At 38.7% G+C, this 15,072-nt stretch overlaps 2 protein-coding genes across 5 annotated transcripts; one reads left to right on the plus strand and one right to left on the minus strand.

The window, feature by feature from the left end:
- Positions 1-22: 22 nt before the first annotated feature.
- Positions 23-11,658, plus strand: LOC119726272 (2-oxoglutarate-dependent dioxygenase htyE-like). Of its 4 annotated transcripts, none has more exons than XM_038197903.1 (8): positions 23-222; positions 6,630-6,829; positions 7,470-7,582; positions 8,018-8,087; positions 8,496-8,615; positions 9,404-9,583; positions 10,242-10,352; positions 10,555-11,658. In XM_038197903.1, the coding sequence occupies exons 2-8, from the start codon at positions 6,662-6,664 to the stop codon at positions 10,744-10,746; spliced, it is 954 nt and encodes a 317-aa protein (XP_038053831.1). In that variant the 5' UTR covers positions 23-222; positions 6,630-6,661; the 3' UTR covers positions 10,747-11,658. The 4 variants fall into 4 exon arrangements, with proteins under 4 accessions (XP_038053831.1, XP_038053832.1, XP_038053834.1 ...); XM_038197904.1 differs by lacking the exons at positions 6,630-6,829; positions 7,470-7,582; positions 8,018-8,087; ... (2 more) ...; positions 10,242-10,352; positions 10,555-11,658 and adding exons at positions 728-928; positions 2,261-2,379; positions 2,950-3,019; ... (2 more) ...; positions 4,687-4,797; positions 5,284-5,546 and having other exon boundaries at positions 27-222; XM_038197906.1 differs by lacking the exons at positions 6,630-6,829; positions 7,470-7,582; positions 8,018-8,087; ... (2 more) ...; positions 10,242-10,352; positions 10,555-11,658 and adding exons at positions 743-928; positions 2,261-2,379; positions 2,950-3,019; ... (2 more) ...; positions 4,687-4,797; positions 5,284-5,546 and having other exon boundaries at positions 27-222.
- Positions 10,928-14,759, minus strand: LOC119726273 (thioredoxin-related transmembrane protein 2-like). Its single transcript, XM_038197907.1, has 7 exons — positions 14,519-14,759; positions 13,747-13,921; positions 13,340-13,416; positions 13,028-13,134; positions 12,807-12,872; positions 12,238-12,367; positions 10,928-12,016 (listed from the first exon to the last, which is right to left on the minus strand). The coding sequence occupies exons 1-7, from the start codon at positions 14,666-14,668 to the stop codon at positions 11,906-11,908; spliced, it is 816 nt and encodes a 271-aa protein (XP_038053835.1). The 5' UTR covers positions 14,669-14,759; the 3' UTR covers positions 10,928-11,905.
- Between the last annotated feature and the right edge of the window lie 313 nt (positions 14,760-15,072).

Genomic DNA, 15,072 nt, shown 5'->3' on the forward strand with positions numbered 1-15,072 from the left:
TCCTCGTCAAAAAAACATAAACACTTCTGAAGCGCCCCCTTTCGATCACATACGCACTTTCGCACGTACACACTTTGGTCTCACAAGTTTGTTTATTCTTTCTCAACACCTTTTGATGTAATATTGAATAGTAATAAACAACATACCTGGACGGAGATCAAGATTATAATACAGAAAAGAGAGACCGATTGACGGACACCGACATTTTTACCCCAGAACAGGGTAAGCAGTTCATTCATTTCCCCCTTGTGCGCCGAACGCGACGCAACCTTCCGCGCCACGTACGTCATCAGACATTTGTCAGACGTGTGTCAGATGATGGCCGGTACAACAAATTCGACCTTTCAAGCGCAAGTTGAGCAGTAACAAAGATTGAATTCTAGTTAAACGTTGACACCACAAATCAAAATCGCCGACATTCTAACTAAAAGTGAGTACATTGTTTATTGTGTCGCAAGTTTATTTAATACCCATTCATATTTATTTACTTTCAGGATAAAATAAGATAAATGCATATTTATTTTATTGTGTCAAAAGTCAATTAAGTGAATTATACTTGATCTATGATTTCCTGGGGTTTTTTATTTTGAAACTAGGAAGCAAAAATAATTTGTTAAAAATTCATTTATTTCAGTGATGCTGCTCAAAAAAAGTCAAGGTCAATACTTATGAATTCAGACCCATCAAGAAAAATAAAAATGATGACAGTGAGTTTTGCTGCTTATAGTTCTGTCCATTCTAGATACACTCTGGTTTGATCATGGGTGATTCGTCCAGTGAGATTCCCGTCGTCGACTTCAGCGCCTATCGTTTGTCTCTGGAGAAACCCGACGCTAGTCAGTTTCAGAAGCTTGTTGATGATGTACACAACGCACTGACTACCATTGGCTTCTTCTTCATTGTCAACACCGACTTCCCACAGGAAAAGGTTTAAATAGATTTGGATTCTTCGGCTTAATTCCCCTATCCTTCAAAACCCACTTGGAGGGTTTTGGAGGATTTTGTAGGATCGAGGAAGGTATAGAGGCTTTATATTGGGCTATGTGATGCTCCTGGAAAGTTCCGGGGCATTAAGCGTTTCCCATTGGTTCCTACACAGTGGAGGGTTTGGGAGGATTCAAGATCACTAACAAAACATTGCCTATGTCGTTCAGGTTTAGAGCATAATGCAGCCCAGACTGGGACCGTGAGTGCATAAAAACGTGCAAAATTACTACTGACGTTTTTTTACTCACCATTAGGCTAATTAATGCCCACACAACACATACATCAAAATGCTTAAGTTGCAAGCATGTCACCTGCAAAATTTGAGACCTTAACTCCAATTTTAAGGCAAGTTTTTGACAGTTCAAAAACCATCCACGTTATTCTCCATGCTTTAGAAATGGTGGTGTGTTTCCCAAGGTATTCTGGGTAGGTGTAGGAAGAGCCTTGCAGCTTACTTGTTTTTTAATCGATGGCCAAATGAACATAGCGCCCTCTGTTAAAAAATGAAACATTCTGCATTCACTCAGATCAACAAGAGGGCGCTGTTTTATCTACACGATGAAATTGTTTTAGCTGAGGAGTCTTTTTGCACAATGCATTGCAGTACACATCAACGTGATGTTTCGCATTTGGATTTCGATAACTCCCTGCAAAATTAGAATTAAACGCTGAATTTTTGGTGATGCAATGCTCACAACAGCAACTTTGCAGGGCAGAAGTTTCGGGGATTATTGAAGAAACTGTAGTGAGTAAGAAGCTTGCACATTTGATTCACACTGGTTTTATTATGCAGCACAAACTTTTGCACAATATGGATGCCTTAAGTTTTGGGACTCTCATACACAGTATTTAGAGTCCCAAATTTTCGGACTAAATGCAGCCTCAAGGCAGCTTGCTCAATCCTAGAAAATCCAACAATTGCAATCAAACAGTTTGCTGGATAAATCAAACAATCCGACAGCTAGAACACGTACAATCTGTGTTCTGTTGCTGATATCAATGTGAAAATCCAACAAATCCAAACAAAACGGATATGTGACCAATCAAACAACATTGTCTTCTAAGTGTTGGGTTTTGTAGGATTCAGGAGGAACTGTTGATTTCTAAATTTCTTCTCCAAGCTCCTGTGAAGTTATTTTTGGTCCTTTTCTATTCTTCTTGTTCAAGGAAATGTATTGGGTATCCAAGTTCTTTCCTCAGTGTTTAGGGTTTTCTTTAGGATTCAAGAGTATGAACATTTATTTTTGAATTTTCACTTTTTTGTAACTTATAGGTTGAAGAAATGTATCGGGTGTCCAAGGCATTTTTTGACCTGCCACTTGAGGTCAAACAGAAATACCCACGAATCCCTGGGAAAGGTAGTCATGGTTACGTGCATCTAGAGAGGGAAAAGTAAGTTCAATATTTTGTCAAAATGAATAAACCTGCTGCCAAATGCTTACCGACTGGATTGACCTGAAATATGCAAATCAGCAAAATTAGACGGCATATTACATGAATTACACGTTTCGACCTTAACTGAATCTTTCTCAAAGGCAATAATGTGGCAGATTCTGTTTATTCTAGGATCGAAACATTCGGCCATCCAATTTTGTTAGGAACGTTTTGTTTCTCTTCACAGCTGAAAATATCTGATTATGAAAACACACGGAGGGTTTAGGGGCGGGGCTAGCTTTCAGGAAATGCATGGAGAGGGTTGTTATTTGAGAGAAGGCGTGCCCCTAGTATAGAGGGTTCTAAGGCAATTTGAGAATCAATTTAGGAACTTTTTAAGTCAATTTTGTTATTATTTTTGAATCTTTTATTAGTATCATAAACAATTTCAGTGGCTAAACGGGGGGTTGCACCCCCCCCCCTTCCCACCAGATCCACTACTGGAGCTGCCTTATTTCTATTAAATTAATTTTGTATACAAAATAAATGGAAACTTATATTTTAATTTTCACATTTTTTTGGTGGCAGCACCAATCCTAAGCGACCTTTTGGCGATCTCAAAGAAGCGTTCAACTTCAACCCCATGGCAGCCAATGACGTAAGTTTTTTGGTTACCAGAGTAATTATTTTTGCCAGGGTTTAATTTAAGACGTGTGGCCTGGACAAGTGGACAATATAATGTTTGGAGAAAAAATCTTTGCTAAATAGTAACAAAGTTTTTGCCATAGGAAATTCGCAACCAAAATAACTTTCAGTATTTCTGTGAAACAATGTCACAACCTAGTCCGAAAACTTCCAAAATATTTCAACATATTTTAAATTCTAAACCCGTTTTGCCATATGCTTGGTTTCTATAGGTTTGGCCCACAGAAACAGAATGCCCAGGCTTCAAAGCTACCTTCAACCAACTGTTTGACTTGTGTCTTCCGATTCACAACAGAGTGCTTGAAGTGCTGGCGCACGGACTAAAACTTGAGGTAAAGTCAATATGTAACCAGTTCGCGTCGGAGGCCCTGTTAACACGCACTGGCTGTTTTTATACACAGGCACGGCTGACGGGGTCAAGCGTGCCTCGACTCGCCTCCGGGTGACGTCAAAACATGCTCTTCCCTCGTGTCTCTTGTGCACACACACAAAGTCTGTAGGGGCGGACCGTGTGTTGATCTTGAATTGGCCGCTGTGCACGGCCTATTGTTCTACAATTTACGTTCCATTGCACACCCCAGATTGTTGAAAAATATGCAATTTTGGCAAGAAATATCGTACAAATACTGTTGAAATGACTCTTGCGAATCAGTGTATGTGGCGTTTGGCATGTATATCAGAAGTTGCCTACTATATTTTCGGCAAAAACAATCCGGCTTGAACTGGTTAATCATATTTAAGATCGTAAAATTCTAATTGCAGCAGTACTGGAAACCACAATTTTCCTTTTACTGCATCTCGACAAAGTTTTTTTCAGGATGAGAAAGTTGCCTTTGAATTTGGAAAGGAACTTCTGACATTAAAACAGCTATGACCCAACAATAAAAAAAGGGCAGTGTATTAACTTCAAGAAACCTGACTCCTTTTTTTCCCCTCTTTCTCTGACCAGGACCCCTTATTTTTCGTGAAGCAACATTCCAAGCCCAGAACCAACAGTATGATGACGTTGCGCAGCCTCTTCTACCCGTCGCTGAATGATGTCGCGGTCAAAGACCAACAAGTACGACTTGGTGAACACTCCGATTTTGGAGGAATCACGTTACTCTTCCAGCAAAGAAAGGGTTTACAGGTATTCAGCTTTTAAGAATTTCGTTATTGTAATTACTTTTTGAAATATAGACCATGCTTCATAAAACGGCACCTCTTCATAAATTTTGATGTTGTAGTCGTGTGATACGCTGCAGTTAGATGTATATCTTTTGAATGATGACGTAAACTGATATTGGAGGCAAAATAACGTGAGAAATGTGCTCAGGTATATGTTTTACCTGTCATTTGCCTGTTTGCCGAGCGTCACAGATGACATGGTGTATAATTTTGAAATTAACACAAGGACATTTCAAAATGAGATAATTAAATTTGTGGCTATTTGTTGTCATAGTGGCAGGTCGCTTATGCTCGTAACGACTTTGCGAAATACTTTTACCTTTTAATTCTTTAGGGTTAAATGTCACTGTTCCAGCTCATAAAACAATGACAAAATATTCAAGGCCGCTTTGCTAACAAGTTGTCTGGGCATTAGTGAGGGTCGTCATTACGAGACATCTTCCTCTTTTTCAGGTTTGCAAACGTGACGGGACCTACGTCAGCGTGCCCATGATAGAGGGCGCTATTCTCGTCAACATTGGGGACACTTTGCAGCGATGGACGGCAGACGTTTACATTGCTGCTGTAAGTAAAATGGATATGTGATTTCATCAATTCATGAAGGACAACTATTTTAATTTTTTTTCAATTACTCAATATTTCACAAGTACTTCATTCAAACGTAGCCAAATAAAGTGGTGAGACCCCTTTAAGCAGAGTTGAATTATTGATTCTGAAGATCCTAGCCAAACAGCAGCCCTCTGACAAGAACCACGTTTGTGTAATAAAATCCTTATAGTCAGTCAATATAGCCAGCCTCACCGCAGGGACGGATTATCAACCATCCTGTCAACAAGACTAGTCAGCAAGGTCAAGTAATGGCTGTTTGCAGTCTTTTGACCACTTTACATCGTAATTTGATAGACTGCAAATAGTTGCGTGAATTTGAACCCCTACTATAACATGTGCCACAAACTGTGCATACCGTCCTGAAACGCTGAAGGCTAATTTTGCAATCTTCAATTAAAACACATCCTCAGAAGTGAATTTTCATTCTGGCTCGTATTTCAGAAACACTGCGTACGCTTGGACGAGACGCCCGAAGAACGACAGCTATCACGTCAGTCCATCGCATTCTTCGGTCATCCGGACAACGATGCCGTCATTGAGTGCATTGATAAGAGCAACAAGTACCCACCCATCACTTGTTTGGATTATACGAACTTGAAATTCAGCGAGATATACTGACATCTGAGAATAAAACGGGATGATAATTTGAATTTTTCAGATGAAATACACTCAGTATGAATGCCGAAAGGGGGGGGGGGGGCTTTAATAAGCCCCACCCCTGACATGACAGCAGTTATAAATGTGTGGTTTAAAACTGGTTATGTGTTTGATCGTTGATAATGGCCTGAGCTAAAGTCTAGTCTTAAGCAGCGTTAAACATTGTATAAACGGTAGTTTAAGACCACTCACATGACAAGCTTTCAACCAATAGGAATAACTGTACCGTTTATTTGTGAATAATGATATCAATTCAAACATACATGTGTGATGTATAATTTTATACCAATGATAATTGAAACTTTAGAATTAACATAATTTTCATAAAATACAAAAGCCTCTGCTTTGAATCAAGAACTATTCCATTACTTTTTATTTTAATCAAATATGTAAACTTATGGACAGTACATATATTTTAATACATTTTGTAAAATTTAAATACGTAAAATTAAAAGCTCTGAAATAATACCGGGATGTTTATTTTAGTATAAATCAGTTACGTTTTGAAAAATAAAACAACTCCGATTATCAAACAGAAATATGAGTTTTGAGCGAATTTTTTTTGAAAGTAGACCATCATTTTGGTTGATGGTTGTGGCTTATAATGCAGCTGTAGTGAATATTGGATCCCACCCTTTAATGTAGATAAAGGGGCAGAGCTTATTTTGATCGGGGGGGGGGGGGGGGGTGTTTTGATTTGTGCAGAGTGGACGCGAGGGGCTTATATGTGACCCCACCCTGTCAGCCAGTAAATGGTAGGGCTTTCTGTCCGGTTTGTTAATGTGACGTCAATTCAATGCAACCATGCATACTTCACACGGTGTTGCATAGCATGAATGGAACCGGAAGTTAATGCATATTGAGCGTTTTATCCAATGGGCGGTAATCAGTGGTGCGCGCGCGTGTATGACATTTTTACAAACGAACCGGATTGACCCAATGATATCAGCATGCTAATTAATGCAGATAAGGGGTGTGACTTATATTTGAATATATAATGAGTAGTGGGTGGGGCTTATATGACCCAACCCATTTTTCCAAACTTTGGTCTTTGCCCCACGAAAAGAGCTGCATTCACCACCATGATAAAAATCTGGGAACTAAACGTTCATAAATATTATTTTTTCCAGAAACCACTGATTTGAGAAGAAAAAAAATTATCATGGGTGAACCCTCCAGCGAAATTCCCATGGTCGACTTCAGCGCCTATCGTTTGTCTCTGGAGAAACCCGACGCCAGTCAGTTTCAGAAGCTAGTTGATGATGTACACAACGCACTGACTACCATTGGCTTCTTCTTCATCGTCAACACTGACTTCCCGCAAGAAAAGGTCAGAAATTCATATTTAAAGTCAATTTGTGTTATGTGTTTAGTGCACTGGTACCTAATTCAGTGCCTAATATTTGTTCATTTTTTGGGGGGGGGGTATTTTTTTTGTTGGGTTAAAGGGAATGTACAACATTTGCTTTTGCTGCAATTTTCAGAAATAAATGGATCTGGAGGATAAGTGTGTTACAGAAAATATTGCTAAACTGACTTGCTTCACGATTTGGGTTTAGATATGCTGGAAAATCCAAGAAAACTAACCATGTTCTTGTAGTCTGGTTCCCTGACCCCACTTAAGATGAAATGGAGCAACTTGTAGACTTTGGGGAATCGTAGGGTCAAAGAATCTGTCTAGCAGGCTCATACCCATTCACAAGTGTGTAATCAATTGCAAAGAAAGTGCAGAATAACTAAATATGAACAATTTGGAGCAGTTTTTGAAGAAAAGCCAGTTTTCTCCAACGCTGGTCGGCCGACCAGCGTTGGAAAAATAGAAGTTTTCTTGAAAATTTCAGCACGCCAGGAGCCACGATTTTACAGGATGCTTTATACAGTCATTCCCTAACAATCCAGTTTAATTTTTTGTGATAATTTGATCATTTCGTGTTTTGATGTTTGCAAATGTTGTATCTTCCCTTTAACAGACAGAGGAATTGTACCAAGTTTCCAAGCATTACTTTGAACTGCCACTCGATGTGAAGCTTCGACATCCACGCACTTCCGGTGCCCACGGTTACGTTAAAGTAGGCCGAGAATGGTAAAGTGCCCTATCATTGTCTGATAAATGAATTCTTCCAATTAATTGCTATGTTTGTGACAAATTAAAACTGGCTTTTTGTGTCCGCATCAGTTTATTTGTCTTGAAACAGATTACTGGATTACCCAGATGCACGCCTGCATACATTTAGGCCTACGGATTTAAAAACTGTCCAGGTTACTCAATGTTCACATTGAAATAAATGTGATTATGAATATCAATTGTTTTCCTGATTGAGGGAACAACTTGTGGTAAATGACCTTGCTCATGGACGTGAAAGTTTATTATTCTCAATCTGGCCACGGGTGAAGTTTGGTAGCCACTTCTGTAAAACTAATGCGAAGCAAACATTTGAAAGGATCCTTTCACTTCTATAGGTCGAAGATCATGGCCTCTTGACCTCTAAAGCTAAGTCTTGTGCATTTCTCACTGCAGCGTCAATCCAGATCGACCATACGGTGACCTCAAGGAAAATTTCAACTTCAGTCCTCAAACAGCAGGCGATGTGAGTATATAGGGGCGGAGCTAGGAATCGCATTAAGTGGGTGGATAACAAGAAAATGTTTCCTAAATTGAAAAGAAATTTTCCAACATTCTCCTTTGGAATTGAATGTGCACTGAAACACAACTCAGTGACAAATTTTGTTGCCTTTAGAAGTGTTCTTGTAAAAGATCCTGGATAAGTTGCAGACCAGTTTATATGCAATACTCAATAGGCCTTGTATCTGAAGTTGCAGGATTCTGAACACTAACTTCTTGAATCATTTCTACAAAGAAGTGATCAGTTTATAAACATGCTGATAACTTCATTGCAAGAGATTCCAGTTGTTCACAATCCTGAACTAAACCTGATGGGCCTGTTGTGGACAACTTTTTTTTAAAGAGATATGATCATGACTTATCTTTTCTGTAGCAATGGCCAACAGAAGCCGAGTGCCCGGGCTTCAAAGCTGCAATGAACGAGTTCTTCGACTTGTGCTTTCCTCTTCACAACAGAGTCCTGGAGATCATGGGACATGGACTCAAACTGGAGGTGGGTTAGTTTGTTCAGGAAATCTCTGTTATAATGTGTTAGATGGTAGCTGTAAAAATGTGTAAAATTTCTAAATTGAATGCTATGTCCAAAAAGCAGTTTCGGGGACTGAAAAGAAAGTTTCTGATATGTCTATCTAACACTATGAATCTAAAAATGCTGCAAATCTGTGAATGAAATACTTAAGGGTGAAATCGAAACTCAACAATCACTGAAAATTTCTGACATTTTGTCCATAGAGATCTTGGACATCTTTTAGTTTTATGGTTAAAAGCTTGCTGTACAGTTTTATAACTGACTTGACTTTTTTTTAAGGGTCTATTCGTGCCTTTCACAGTAGAGTAAAAGCACAAACGATGGTTGCTTTACAAATACCTTTGGAACAATTTTGAAGTGTGTTTACATCAGTGAGATTTGAGGCTTTGCATGGTGGAGATACTAAAGAAGGAAGGTTTGCAGAAACACCATGTGCGAATAATTTCTCAACTAAGAGAATGGTTCTGAAAAGAACCAGAGGTATAAACTCGAAGTTCCGGTCAGTATGCTCTGACCGTCTTCTGGAGAGATGGTCAGAGCATACTGACCGGAACGTCAAGTTTATACATCTGGTTCTTTTCAGAACTATTCTCTTAGTTGAGAAATTATTCGCATATGGTGTTTCCGCAAACCTTCCTTCTTTAGTGTTTACATCACTCAGAGGCGTGCTGAGATAAAAAGATTAAAATCAATTTATGAAGGATGAGTCCAACACATATTACTAACATTTCGAGTACCTTTCTTTCAAAAAGGACCCCTTGCATTTTGTCAAGTCTCACAAGAAGCCCAGAACTGACAGTTCAATATGCCTGAGAACATTGTTCTACCCGTCACTCTGTGACGTCACCGTAAAGGAGCAACAAGTACGGTGTGGGGAACACTCTGACTTTGGCGGGATCACGCTGCTGTTCCAGCAAAAGCCTGGATTGTTGGTATGTTCACTTTAGATTGACTTAAAGAGTGTTGCAATTTTTGTCGCGCAGTCAAGAAAAGCTGTTTTTGCTGGCCACTATAGGGCCATCCAGTGGTTCTCTTTGCTCGTGACTGACTGACCTAAGGATTGTCAATTGTGTTGGTAGTTGGCTGGAAAGAGAACCGGGCAGTGCTATCATACAGGTTTACCCCATCATCAGCTAAATCCAGGCCATTGTGTACATCAGATGCATTCAAAGACTTACAGGACTAGCCAGTCATAAGTATATAGAACATGTAATCATGATTAGGCAATTAAGCCTAGTAAAGTTCTTCCTAGAGCGAAGAAAATTCTGTTCAATTCAGAAGGACTATTCATTGGAAGTCTTTGCATCTGGTGAACAGGGTAATCCTATAAGATAGCACTGCCCAGCTCACAAGTGACACTCAGCGAGTCATTCAGTCAACTGTCAGTGAGATATTGGTAAAGAGGACACTAGCTAGTGTCCTCTTTTATCTCATCGGCCCCCCTGGGACCAAAGAAAAGGTAAATGTCGCGACTTACTTTGCAAAAAACGGACTGAATGTAATCTATGACATACTACGCCACATTTCGCACATCCCTGCAACAACTAGCACGCTCGCCAAACTCAAAATTCTGATTTTCCTCAAACACAGGTGCAAAAGATTGACGGCAGCTATATCAAGGTTCCAATGGTAGAGGGCGGTATACTGATTAACACTGGTAGCCTGATGCAGCGATGGACATCCGACTTGTATCCTGCCACTGTAAGTATTGCACGCCCAAATTGGATGGATCATATATACTGCCCCCAACTGCCCTTGTAAACTAAAGTATAGTTAATCCAAAGTGTTAAATACAAGTGCTGAAAGATTAGTGATAGTCCAAGTCTTGGCCTCTATTCAAGACTGAATGAAACAGATTTAATGACTTAGTTCTGTTGATTTTGTTTCACTTTCAATATTTCAGAGACACTGTGTGTTCATGGATGACACGCCTGAGGAACTAGACAAGTCACGCCAGTCCATTGCTTTCTTTGGTTACCCAGACAACGATGCCATCATCGAGTGCGTGGATAAGAGCAACAAGTATCCACCCATCTCAGCACTGGATTATTTGAACTTCAGATTAGGGGAAATATACAAAAACGCTCAGTCGTAATCATATTCAAAATTGTATAAAAAAAAATAAAAAAACATTCTCACTTGATGCCCGAAAGATAAATTCTATATTTCTCTATGGATCATGAATAGTGTATTTTATTTCTTTCACATTTTTATTAACAAAAAATGTTAACACTGCTTTTTTGGAATAACTTAGAATGACAGACAATGCATACAACTGGATGTACATTGTATTTTAATTGTTTACTGTTGACTTTGTCTAGGTTATCTGAACTATTCCACATCACTGATTTCATCCCAAAGGGAAAACTAAGTTAGTTTTGCAAATGGGCACTGGGAAATGCTAAGGAGTTATAAAGCTAATAAAAAAGTTAATCTACTGGTTACTCTTGACACTGTGTTCACTGGATAACACTATTTTGCCATTCAAAGGATGGAACTTTCTTAAAAACTTTTTAATGTACAATTATGAGGGTAGGGCTACCACTTGCATTCATTTTTTGTTAATTATTTAACACTTTCATTTCAATAGTTAAGTGCAGCACCACAATAACATAATTCTGTATCGTTTTAATTTTATCAACTTGATTTGATTACTTTTTCAATGTAAATTATATTGTAAAACATCAGACCGATCAATTACATTTGTACATATATAAACTAAAATCAGCTAAAGAGTGTATTTTTTTCAACAAAAAGCTTCTGCACTGAATCACATGAAATGTAGAGATTTGTAGAATTGTATACTGTCCCTCTATTCGATTAACTTGCACATTAAGCATTGTCTGAAATTGTTCATATTACTTTTCTAATCTTAAACTGCCGTTATAGACTGGTCATGTTTCTAGAAGGCATGACACAGATTACTATGAACATTAAAAGAAACATGACAAGTGCAAATTCAATATCATTCACATTAAATAACACCATAACAGTAGAATGGACAGTAGAATTATCTCTGGATTTTGTTGTTTCTTTTGTATGTACTTCATTTTCTATAAATTTTCTAAATAAAATACAAAATTTAATTTCCAAAAGGGGAAGCAACTATGGCAAAACTGTAAAAGTTTCTTAAGCTTTTTTGGTGTACAATAGAAATTTCCCTTCACAAATTCACATTTTCCATACGGTGTCGTACAACAAGGGTGATTTTAAAGTAGACAACTTCTGACTTCATTCAACCGTCGTGGGAATTTTCAATTGGTCTTTTTGTCGCTTGCCACATCTGCCTTTTCTGCCTTCTTCTGTGCTTTGCTCTTCGTCGTCTGATAAAGTGTCTTCAAGTTATATTCGCTGGTAATGTTCTCCTGTATCGGGCAACAAGTAATGTTGGATTTCAAAGAAAAGGTGAAGATTTCACTTTCTAATGAAGGTACACCTTTAAACTTCAACAGGCTTTGTACTTTTCAGATGTCACAGGTTCAAATCCCGCTACAGTCAATTTCTTTGTTCAACTCTTTGTTATAATAAAAGGCTATTACATGTAAAATGCATCGAGTCAGATTCTCGTAATTGCCTCATTACCCACCTTAGTGAAATGATGTCTGACGATCGCTCCTTTGCTGTTTCTGCCTGGTTTTCGTATCGTCTCCTTCCCTCCTTCAAATAGCACCAGGGTTGGCAGCTGCTGGGATAGTGAGGACACGTCGATCTTGTACCTGTTGGAATAGAATTCAGGAGATATGTGTTGGGCATGCTGAACTGATCAATAGTGAGAAATTCATGATTAGACGAGTCGCAAAAGTAAAAGGGTTTGATTGTATAGTATCCACAACAAAAGCTTAACCTTATCCCCTGACGAATAAATCTTCCTGAATCCTCCAAAACCCATTACAGTATAAAACCCATGCTGTATTCTTCACACATAACAAAGTTGCCCAAAACCCATGTAAAGCAATGGTGTTTGAGCCCAACAGCCCTCAAACCTTCAAAATCCTTTAAAATCAGTTGTCATTTTGGAGGATTTAGGATGAATAAGGTTAGTGTAACATCCTGTGTAAAGTGATGGTGACTTTAATAGCTGAACAATCTTCAATCCATCAAATTGCTACAAAAACCACATGTTGAGTTTTGCCTTTAGAGAAAACGGTAACTTACTTTTTGGCTACGTCTACATATCTGCCCACGTCAATTTTACCAAACCTCAGGTGGTTGTGAGAGTAGCTGAAAAACGAAAAACAAAATACTCTTTTAAATTAGTCCAGTTATATTTGTTAAAATTGTCACACTGCTGAGCTCTAATACATTTTGCCCTTTGTGTGTCCATTTGTGCAGTGACTGAGTTTCTTTATGCCCAAAATAGACTTGAAAAATCTTACCTTAGTGAGAGGTCTGCAAAGACCCTTGCAAATGTCTGGCAACTAGTAGACCAGGGTGTGTAAAACTCAATGAGCCATGTTACTCTTGGGTTGGAGGTTAACTCCTCCTACAATAAGTAAACAGGCAAGATGACAAATTGTTATCAACCTTGAGATCGAAGGAAGGAAATAAGTTACAAGCTAAACTCACAATTTGTACTGCATCTCTAAATGCGGGTTATGTATGATAGATTGGAATGAAGTTCATAGCAATTGGTTGGGTTTTTTTTTCAAGACAATATTTGGAACTGATGAATCAGGTTTTATACTCACTTCCAGTGTATTGCTGTTGAAGTATGTGACATCTTGACGGCCGCAGTAGATTGGTTCTGGAAAGACAATCAGCACAACTGCGCAAGGCAGGGGAAAATGAAATTTATTCATTTCTTTCATTACTTTCAATCAGATAAAGATTAACGGTAGCACCATGTGACAAATCTCTTTTGGGGGTTGTAATAATAAAGGTTCTGAAAGAACTGGGGGAAATCAACGTTTCGGACACTACACTCTGTCTGTCATTAGGAGACTGAAGGGATTCCAACAGTAAAGGTGTCTATGTAGTGGAACTTGACGCAGTGAAGCACCATCGTCCAGCATCCCCTGCTCCAGCTAGTTGCATCCTGGGTGAGACAGGCAATTGTAGTAAAGTGTCTTGCCTAAGAACACAATTAGCAACTCACCTAATACCAAAACGACGTAGAGAATTGCATATCTGAAGTCACCGTAGAAGAAGAGCACAGCATTGGCCACTTTGCTAAACATGAAGATCTTTCCCAGGTACTCTCGAAATGCCGGCAGTTTCCGGTTCTTGACAACCAGAATGCATCCCAGGAAAAACATGATGTTGGTTTCATTCTAAAGACAACAAACTAACAAAGCTGTCATTGATTTCAGCACCCACTACAAATTTAACTAGATTTAAGTTTTAATAACATTTAATTACAGCTCTAGTACTAGGCCGAGACACTTTATTTTTCTTATTTGTGGCTCTGGATGATTTTCTTTTAAGGGAAATAATGTCCGAAATTGTAAAAAAAAAGTGGTCTGATTCACAATATTCTCATAACATGGAAAAAATGTTGCAACCTGACGCCACTTCCACAATTGTGTACAAAGTCTATGGAGAGTCAAGAAAATTTAACTTTAACTTAAAGTTTAACTTAAGGCCTAAGTAGGCATAGGCCCTAGGCCTATTTCCTAACAAAATTGGAATTTTTTCTCAGTCCCAGATTCATGTCATCATCATTTTTGCAAAGAATGACCTTCAATTTCATTGAGATGATAATTGATATATGAAAACAAACGTGGCGTCAGGTTGCAACATTTTTTCCATATCGTTTACTAAAAGAAAGCCGGCGCCGGCTAAATAGCCACTGCCTAAATGTGATGCGGGTAGTGTGTCGGAAATAGACGACTATCGGTAAGCGGATGTGACAAATTATCCTAACTCACCCAGTCCAATCCGCAGGGCTTCGCTGCATTTGCAAAAAGCGTATCACAAAATGGACTGAATAGCTTCAGAATCAAAAACGATACCGACAGCAAACCATTCAGAATATGGTAGGTACTGAAGTAGTAACTGAGATCTCCAAAAAACATCATTTTCAACGGATTTTATTGCAGCGCTGATGTACAGCTTTGTATTGAATCGTCTGCAAATTTCTTTCGCTGTTTCCCGATATACGCGCGCCCGAGATACGCGATATGCACAGAAATGGTCGAGTCGCTGGCCGGGTACCAGGCTGTGGTAATTTGCATAATAAAAGATTGGAAAAAGTATGCACCAATCAGAACATTTTCTGATAAAAAAAATATTGGTGGCATGTGGGTTCCTTTGATGTGGTTTAATTCTGTAGTGGTGAACGGAAAAAGACACTTTTATGTTTTGAGACTTACCTAAACATTTGGCGATGATTAAAGCAGGAAAAGTCACTTTATGTGTTTGGAATGGTCAAAATAGCTTACCAAAATATCATGTTGAATATCAGCAAGCTTAATTATGTGGA

The sequence above is a fragment of the Patiria miniata genome, unplaced genomic scaffold (assembly GCF_015706575.1).
Source record: "Patiria miniata isolate m_02_andy unplaced genomic scaffold, ASM1570657v1 HiC_scaffold_2, whole genome shotgun sequence".
In the NCBI taxonomy this organism is placed as follows: domain Eukaryota; kingdom Metazoa; phylum Echinodermata; class Asteroidea; order Valvatida; family Asterinidae; genus Patiria; species Patiria miniata.

Excerpts from the sequence above, each read along its gene's own strand:
- LOC119726272 (XM_038197903.1), top strand. The coding sequence starts at position 6,662 with ATGGGTGAACCCTCCAGCGAAATTCCCATGGTCGACTTCAGCGCCTAT. Across the intron at positions 8,616-9,403 it reads GACATGGACTCAAACTGGAG|GACCCCTTGCATTTTGTCAA; the intron begins GTGGGTTAGTTT and ends TCTTTCAAAAAG. Across the intron at positions 9,584-10,241 it reads AGCAAAAGCCTGGATTGTTG|GTGCAAAAGATTGACGGCAG; the intron begins GTATGTTCACTT and ends CCTCAAACACAG.
- LOC119726273 (XM_038197907.1), bottom strand. The coding sequence starts at position 14,668 with ATGATGTTTTTTGGAGATCTCAGTTACTACTTCAGTACCTACCATATT. Across the intron at positions 12,873-13,027 it reads TTTGCAGACCTCTCACTAAG|CTACTCTCACAACCACCTGA; the intron begins GTAAGATTTTTC and ends TTCGTTTTTCAG. Across the intron at positions 12,017-12,237 it reads TCAGACATCATTTCACTAAG|GAGAACATTACCAGCGAATA; the intron begins GTGGGTAATGAG and ends TGCCCGATACAG.